The sequence below is a fragment of the Lytechinus pictus genome, chromosome 13, assembly GCF_037042905.1.
Source record: "Lytechinus pictus isolate F3 Inbred chromosome 13, Lp3.0, whole genome shotgun sequence".
Classification (NCBI taxonomy): domain Eukaryota; kingdom Metazoa; phylum Echinodermata; class Echinoidea; order Temnopleuroida; family Toxopneustidae; genus Lytechinus; species Lytechinus pictus.
This window is the reverse complement of record NC_087257.1, coordinates 16,421,472-16,430,860: the sequence shown is the minus strand read 5'-3', so window position 1 is coordinate 16,430,860 and position 9,389 is coordinate 16,421,472. Positions and strand designations below refer to the sequence as shown.

At 36.2% G+C, this 9,389-nt stretch overlaps 1 protein-coding gene across 1 annotated transcript; it reads left to right on the top strand.

Moving 5' to 3' along the window:
- Positions 1–746: 746 nt before the first annotated feature.
- LOC129274577 (aquaporin-11-like) lies at positions 747–8,038 on the top strand. Its single transcript, XM_054911365.2, has 3 exons — positions 747–1,396; positions 1,886–2,021; positions 3,429–8,038. The coding sequence occupies exons 1-3, from the start codon at positions 941–943 to the stop codon at positions 3,683–3,685; spliced, it is 849 nt and encodes a 282-aa protein (XP_054767340.2). The 5' UTR covers positions 747–940; the 3' UTR covers positions 3,686–8,038.
- The last annotated feature ends 1,351 nt before the right edge of the window (positions 8,039–9,389 follow it).

Sequence of the window (9,389 nt, the reverse complement as noted above, 5' to 3'; positions counted from 1 at the left end):
GACATGACGAGATCCAAGATCTTGTCATCTGATCATCTCTTCCACAGGATGTGTAGACATGACGAGATCCTAGATCTTGCCATCGATCATCTCTTTTCTAAGATGTAGACATGACGAGATCTATAGTCATCGCATCATCTCTTCTATGACGAGCGTGATCTATAAGATCTGGTCATCTGATCATCTCACTCGGGATGTATGACGAGATGATGAACATCTGGGTGGCACTTTTAACTATAAAGCTTCCATACTCTTTGCTTCAGCCTGCTTGCTTCCCGCATTCGTTTTCTGGGGGGGGGGGGGGGGGGGAGCGGGGGGTATATGCTTCATACAAGAAGGTGCAGCGAGTGAGCTATATATAGTGGTAAAGTTTGAGGGCGGGGATCACTATACCGTATAAATATATAAAAATGGATTCCAAAATTGTTGTAATTCAAAATAAAAATTAAATGTTGGGACGTAATCGGATACGTTAGACTCTAATAGGCCTATTACCCCCCCTTTTTTCCTTCTTTTTTTCAAAACTTTTCTGGGGGCTGCATAGGCCTATACTGGGAGAGGGCCACCAAACAGCTGGAATTAAACTGGTAGATCTGACAGCCATAAAACAATTTTTTAAGAATCGCAGCTGCTATCAAGAGATAAATTTCCAATTCCATCATACTCAATTTCATGGGCTTGGCTGCGTCCCACACCCGGCTGGCCGATACAGGCGAACGCGGCCGGCCCGGCCGGCGCGCCGTGCTATATATAGCTAGCGCAAATGATTGAGAAATCAACAAGTGCTGTGTTGTTGTGACTTGTGAGGAATCTCAAATGTAGCTCCGGTAGGGTGAAGTTGTAAACTACAGCTTAATTGTGAGTGTCATCGATCGCAAGTGCAGTCGACAGGCTGTGAGAATACACTTTAACGATTTAAAGCTCATCAAAGCCGGAAAAAATGTTTACAGAGTTTGGAATTTCCCTTTTGTGCTATGCATCGACATTTGCACTTTGCCACGTCCTCCGTTTCTTCCTCCGCCGACTTCTCCCGAGGGCTTCCTATCCGTACGCCGCAGAATTCGTCGACACTTTTCATATGATTTGCTGCCTTTACGAAAATGGGATGGTGCTAAAATTAGGACTCCTGCCTTTTGCCGTGTGCCTTTTCACCTTATCAATCGTTTATGCGTTTTTATTTGAGGGTTTTGCAAATCCAGCAGTTGTTCTCGATTATGTTTTAAGAAGGAAAGTGAGCTTTTTGACAGGTGTTTTTCGTGTGATGTTGGAATTGATTGCTGCAATAGTTGCCTACCGATACACGACATTCGTGTGGAAGACTTTTGCTCCATCTTCCAGGCATTACCAGGCAGCGACAGTAGAGATGCTAGCGGAAAATTGCAGTACTGGATTAAATGTGAGTTTAACAGATCTAATTCCAACCTCATTTATATTGCCATTATTGTTGAAAAGAATATGAATATATAAATAACATCACTGGCTGGCACTGCCCCATCCTACAATAAGCAAAGCCAACTGTTGATGTTGCCATTGCCAATATACATATATTTTTTTACAAATGTTCTTCAGTATCCAACATCTCTCTCTCGCTTTTTATGCATATATAATCAGATGTGTGTTGTCTGGATTATAAACATCTTTGTTACTGTTAGAATAAGCCTATAAATTAAAGGTTTAAGTGAAGAAGTGGGTACATAGGCCATAGCATTTAAAAAAATATCTGGTCAAAGTGCTATTAATATATTGTATCTTGGTGAATCAGATGCGAGAATTTCAGTAATCAAGTATCAGAGCTAATTACAACTTAATCATGATAATTGACAGGCAATTCCTCTTCTTATAAAGTAAAACATGGTATTTTCTGATCTTTCATCTTTCTCTGCAGGTTTCCCCACTGCTCGGTTTTGCTTTTGAGATGACTTCTGTTGCGTTCTTGAAGCTCGTTGCAGGATACTTCCACGGAGGCAGGAGGTTCTGGAGGATCATCAATGGCGTCATTTCGGTTGCGATCATTCTATTTGGTAGGAATAGTGAAGATTGTGACCTAGGGCTTGTTTCACAACTATGGATTTACAAACTGACACTATGGCAGCTACCATGGTAACAGGGCTCAGCAGCCAATCAAAATCAAGCTTTCCATGGAAGTTGCCCTAATGACAAATGTCCATAGTTGTAACTCTTTGTGAAATGGGCTCCTACAAAATCTTGTCAGGAGTAATTTGCACACTATGCACTTTCCCATCAAATATTTTCTTACCCAAAAAAAAAATGGGGTCAACAAAATTATGTCAGGGTGCTCTGACCCCTGCCCCCCACCTGCATGCTAGGGATCATAAAATGTTTCAAAATTAATGTAAAACAAAAGTCCCACTCCATGGTAGATAAGGATTAACAAAAAAGGAGGGTAATTTTATGAGAAGCAAGTCCAGAGAAAGTGTCCTCTCTCTAACCGCACCGTTATTACATGCATTGGAAAGGGGGTAATGTTTTTTTTTTAGGCCCAGATGTATAGTGTATTAAAGATGCTGTTGTATATTGTATAAAATTTATAATAGAAAAGTATTCATGTATTTATAAAGTAATGTCTTTATTTTTTTTTCCTCCAAGGGGGGTCCTAAATTCATACTTTAAGGTCAAGTCCACCCCAGAAAAATGTTGATTTCAATAATTACAGAAAAATCAAAATAGCATAATGCTGAAAATTTCATCGAAATCGGATGTAAAATAAGAAAATTATGACATTTTAAAATTTCGCTTATTTTTCACAAAACAGTGATATAAACAATTTAGTGACATGCAAATGAGATATGAGACAGTCGATGATGTCCCTCACTCATTATTTCTTTTGTTTTTTATTGTTTGAATTATACAGTATTTAAATTTTTACATATATGACAGTGCTAATTCCACAGGTTCTGGGAGGAATTAATTGTTGTTTCACCTGACAATGAGAAAATTTTATATTTCATACAATAAAATACAAAAGAAATAGTGAGTGGATGACGTCATCAGTCTCCTCATTTGTATACGGAACAGGATGTGCATATAACTGTTTTGTGAAATGAAGCAAAACTTGAAAATGTCATAACTTTCTTATTTTACATGTACAATTGATTTTTATTACATTTTCCGTGTTATGCTTGTTGGATTTTTCTCTTTTAATCCTATCAACTTTTGGTTGGAGTGGACTTGTCCTTTAAATTCGCCTCAAGGAGATCTGTGTAAATTTTTTCAAACCTGAAACGAATTGAAAATTAGCATAATTTTGCCTGCAATACATGTATGAACCATGTGGTCACTGGTTTAAACTACAGTGAAATATGTAATTAGCAAAGATTTTTGTAAGTTTTAACCTCCCCTTTGACTGAACTGTATGTATGTTTTACATCTCCATTATATCTCCAACAATTCTTTTCTAATTCCTACAGGTTTGGAATACACTGGAGCTCCCATGAACCCCATACTCGGGTTCGCATCGGGGTGGGGTTGCAAGGATCATTGGGTCCCCTCCCACCTCTTTGTCTTCTGGTTGGGCCCTTTTCTGGGTGTCAGCATCGGTGACTGGGTCGTTGAGAACCTGATGGATGTCGATGGCAAGAGGACGATGACAACATCGGCAGCGAAGTCCAGAGAGCGGAATGGCGAAGTACTAGAGCAGAATGGAAATCATGAAAAAATTCATTGAAGGTTTTATATGACTTGTATGTCACTACCCAATCGTGCCTCTTTTTATTCCCTCCTTTTATCTTTATCTTCTCTATGGCTCTATCTTTTTTGCTGGAGAGATTGTCTAAACGTTGTGCTGTTTCTCGTAATAAGTGCTGTGGTCTGGGATGCACAAATTGTAAATTTGTGCAACCTTGGATGTTGTCTCGTAGAACCTTGCGTAAAATACATACTGTAGTAGCCACCCGGGATGAAGCGGAGGCCTTTCTTGAGGCCAAATTTTGCCGACCTTGGCCCGAGTCATGTATACAAAGTCTATGGGAGGTTTTCTCTAGCTGCCTTGACAACATTACTGGCAGCTACAGGAGACATACATATATGTAGAGACCAACACCCTTATTCTGAACTCTGGTTTAATTAAAAATGGTCTAAAGTTGTTGTTTCATTATGGGTAGCCAAAATATGACACATATTCAAATTATCAATTCAAATTCAAATTATCATCAGAAGTGGCTTTTAAACCATTAATGATTGTCTGGGAACAATCATGGTTTTCCTCACTATTGAAGAATGTTAGAATGAAATGTTCAACAGTTAAAAGGTTCAATGTAAAGATTGAACATTTTTGGCTTCCTATAATTTTATCACATACTTTTCAAACTTCACAATTTTGGACTTTTCCAACAGACTGAACCCCAATTTCAACATATCATTGTGGAATCATGTGCATTTTAATTTCCAGTCCATATCTTTCCTCTATCCTCTATTATTCTTGAAAAGTTGAAATATGTATGTTTTAGAAACATATATTTTTTAGGTTTCAAGGTTTTCTATTATCTGCGGCTTTTTTTTAGACTTATGTTGAAATACGCTGATGGGTTTATTTATTTTTTAATTTATTCATTTATCTTCATTTTTACCTAATATAATAATTTAATGTTAATCTCTTGAAATACTTACCAAGAAATATCTTTCACTTTTTTTTTTCTTGACGAAATTATGCCTCGTGTGTGAGCATTTTATGTTTTAAAGAACAAAAAAGAAAACAAGTTGATCAAGACAAAATGCAATAGAGCAGGGGCTTGTTTCACAAAGTGACTAAAAATTTAACGTCAATTCCCATTAGCATGCGTTATAAAGCATGTCACTGCATTGGTGAAAGTCCTGCTCAAGGAATACTGTGTGGTCATCAATGAGATTAAATTTTATTATCTGCATGTCAGCACAATGTTTCCACAGATCCAAAACAAATTTTCTGAAATTCATAGAAATTTCCAGGAATTTTCAAGTGAGATTTTTAACAAAAATCAGGCAATAATACAGCAAGCCTAAATTTGGTTCAAGTGACCAAAATCAAGGATTTAACATATTTTATGGTCAAAATTTTTTAGAATTAAACATTTTTTTTGGTTCAAAATTACAAAATGCGAGCGTAGAGATCGAGCAGAAAATTTAGAGGTACGTATCATGATAAACAATTCTTTAAATATAACATGAATATTAAAAGTTGCGATGTTTAATTGTAATTTTTAGATTTCCTGGAATTTTTTTTCATTTCCCGAACCTTGGAAAAAGTAGAAATTTCCTGAAAAATCCTGAATTTCGGGAAGAGTGGAAACACTGAGTCAGCAGTATGTGGTTTAAGTCACACTTTCATGTAACTCTATATGAAACACCCCTCCATAGCTCATGGCTTGCCACATGTTTTAGTATTGATGATGACATTTTGTGTAACAGCATGCCATGATTCACTGTGTTCTTTGATACGGGTAATCTAACAGTGCTCCATTATTTTGAATTGTTTTCATTTTGAATACAAATTAATTCCAGGGGCTCATTTCGTTAAACACTTGCAATTATTATAACTTCGTTGTTAAAGGCCTGGTGGGTGTTTCATAAAGCTGTTCGTAAGTTAAGAGCGACTTTAAGAACGACTGGTGATCCTTTCTTGTGGTAAATGGTATATTCATTGGCGATGGTTTATTGCGTAAGAAAGGTTCACCAGTCGTTCTTAAAGTCGCTCTTATCTTACGAACAGCTTTATGAAACGGCCCCAGGTCCCACTGGCTGACAGACACAAAACGTCTTCATAAAGGATACACCGGACAAGCAAAATTTCAGGGGGGGCTTCATCCTTTTTCATACGCTCCAGACAACGAACAAAATGGGCGAACAATGAAATCACAGTGGATGCTCGATGGATATAGAGCGTATGAGACACGTATGCAAAGAGTATACACAACGGCTACATAACGTTTTCCAATGGATACCAAGGTTCTTTTCCATTTTACATCCTCTCTGCATCTGTAAGTGCAGTTGGATCAAGCCTTTAGCAAAGTTCCATGGAAACCTTGATTTTGCTTGGCTGTGGAGACCTGTTACCATGGTAGTTGCAATAACATCAAAGTTACCATAAATGTAAGTCTTTATGAAACAGGGCACAGAACATCATTCAGATTTTTGGAATTCATGTATGATATGTAGTGTAGACCTGTACATGACAACATTATTGAATATCTTAGATGTTTAATACTTAAATTGAGTGAATCCATGATGTTAGTTATCATCTCATAGTACCGGGTATGTAAGAGTAATCCATGTGCTTCGGAACTGCCTCATATTGTTACAGCATTGACAGAATTAGAAAACAAAGCTCACAAGTTATGGAGAATCAGAGGAGAGAGAAGGAGAGAGGGAGAGAAAAAAAGAAATCGAGAGAGAGTAGGGAGGACATAATGATAGAAAATTGTGTGTGTGCGTGCGAGAGAGAAAGGTTTTTAGTGATATTTTGCTCAGTACTCAAAATCTACAGAATGTAGATTTTAATTTTTTATGAAATCATGCCTCCACTTGACATGACTTGAACAGAAATTCCAGTCACCTTCAGGTCTAATGTTTTAACCAGTTTTACACCTTTTCCCAATGGTTCATGTGCTTATATGATCTGGCTTGTATGTGTAAGTACGATTTTTATAATGTTTATTTCATGAATGAAGTTGTTGTAATTTGTGATTTATATTGAGGATGTTTTCTCTTTGATTTTATTCCATGATAAATTATTATTCGGCAAATTTCAAAGTGAAAGCGGCATCCCTCTCTTATGAATCATGACACACACTTTTGGTGTTAGGTGCCTTTGCAAATGTGACACCTTGCGTACATGTACACATGTAGTGAGGACATTTTGTCTCATGTTCATTCCATGATATCTACATGTATCTATTTGTGATCTGGCATTTAAAATGACAGGTCCACTCATATTCTTTGTGTAGCTCCTATAATCACAGAAATCTGACTGAGAATGTTTAATAATAATAATTTATAACTTGTTTTCTAGATTTTGATATGAATATAAATTGGATTGACTGTAAGGTGACTAATTAATTGGATCGTGACTAATGATGATTTCAAACTACTTAAGGGGCAGCCCCTTGACTTCTGTGAATGGCGCATCCCCAATATACATGTACCGAGTATAGACTAGTATTCCCCTATACTAGTACTTTGAAGACCTTGTTTGCATTTATTGTAAAACAAAGCTTTCAAATCATCAGGATTACAAACCTTGAACTTGAATGTATATTACATCTACAGTACATGTTTATTTCACAGTGGACTTTATGCGCTCACACTTATTTAAAGTTAATCGATCTTGCACGATAGTGATGTGCTGTATCCAGTGAAGTGTGCATGTTTGTAGTTTTGTAATATATAAAGTTTATATGTATCATGAAATTGAATAGTGAGATCATTTCACTTGCTTTGCATTCATGTGCTATAATTATTTTTTTGCATGCCTTTGTGTTCACGGCATCCCAAAGTGTACATGAGCAGGTTGACATTAATAAGTCATTAATATTAGATTTATTGATGTGAATTGTGAAGTGGACTTAATGTATGTAGCCAGAGTTGCATTGCTTATTAAAACATACAGCTGTAGTCAATTTTATCATTTATGCATGCAGTGATTACGTTGAATTCATAGAGAGATATTTCAGTATCACTTCTGTGCTTGAAATGATACTGTCAGAAATTGTTGCAACCTATCAGCTTACTTCCTCAATCCCGTTTGGCCATCAGATATCAATTAAGTGATTATTAGATCAAGTTTATCAACTCAGGATGACCTCTCAGTATCATGGTGACCAATTCCAATTAAATGGCAACGTGTACTGAGGCCTGTTTCATAAAGAGTTACAACGATTGTAAATCTGCCGTTATGTCAACTACCATGGTAGCGGCGCAGCAGCCAATCACAACGGTAGTTGCCATAATAGCAAAGATAACTCTTTATGAATTGGTCCCCCATTATTTTCACTTTATCATGCCTTTTGTGCTTCCTGCCAATTTGGCATGACCTGCCATATTTATATCGAGGGCCAGTTTCATAATGATAGACTTAAAATTACATATGATAGCATTGCCATTGTGTTAAGCTACCTTGGCTGAAAGCACTAATTCTGATTGGCTGCTCAGCCCTGTTACCATGGTAGTTGCGATAATGGCAAAGTTACAACAGTTTTAAGTCTTTGTAAATCAGGGCTACTGGTATTCATTACATTCCATTTTTGCTTTTGGAAAGTCATTCCTTGTCATACATGTATATTTTCTTCTGGACTTCATTCAAGCCTTCCAAAGAATACTTCCGCCTTGTTTTTTTTTCATTAAGTGACTGATGTGTGAACTAAACAAATGTATGTTTTTGTTATTCTTATTTTTGAACAGTGATTTGTTTTATTTTCATAATTTGAATTTCAAAGGTAATATGGATTTATTGATAATTCAGTTTGTGATTTGACTAACAATACTCCATGTACATGTACTTTATTAACAATTTCATTCTAATGAAAACGCTCATATACATATACAGTAGTAGTATTAGTAGTCGATGATGTGTCAGGATGCGAGATAATTTTACATTTTTGGGGGATGGCTATTTCTTTTTTCATTTCAAGGCCATTTTTGCCCAACGAGCAGTTATGCTGTAAAAAGCATACCTCATCATTCGGTATGAAGCAAATTTATTTTCTAAATGTACTTGAATATATTGTTTGTGGCAGATATTTGAGCAACTTTAAGAAAAGAAGGTCACCCTAAAGCATTCCCTTTTGCCAATTTTACATTTGTTAGGGGCGAGGCTGCTGTGAGGGCAAAATCACCTGTCACCCTCATGTTATTTCCTACGCTGGTTCGTTCATGTATCATTACTGCTACATCCATTTAAATATTATTGAATTGATATTTCAATCAAAGCACATGTAGTACATGTATGACTCTTTGGATTGTTCAATAGAAGTGAAAGCAATATGCTATATGATTACACTGCAAAAAACACCAATGTTAAGTTACTACCAATATGGTATTGAAGTATCACCAATTAGTCTTTAGGCTATTCATAACCTTGGATGTTAATAAACAACACAAGTCAGTATTCAAACAACATTGGTTTGATTTTAAATTGATTTTGTTACAAAAAAAAATCTGTGGTGTTTTCCTATATATAGATACTGGTTTGGTGTAATATCAACATCAACAATTTTGCAGTACATACATGTATGTAAGGTATAAGCTCTTTAACTTCAACATATCTGTCAACACTGAGAGCCAAGAAATATGAAAAAAAGTACTAAGAACTTTGCTTAAATACATTTCCTATGAAGTACATAATTTTTTTTGCAGTTAAAGAGGAGCATTCTTAAATTTCCTATTCAGTACCACGTAAA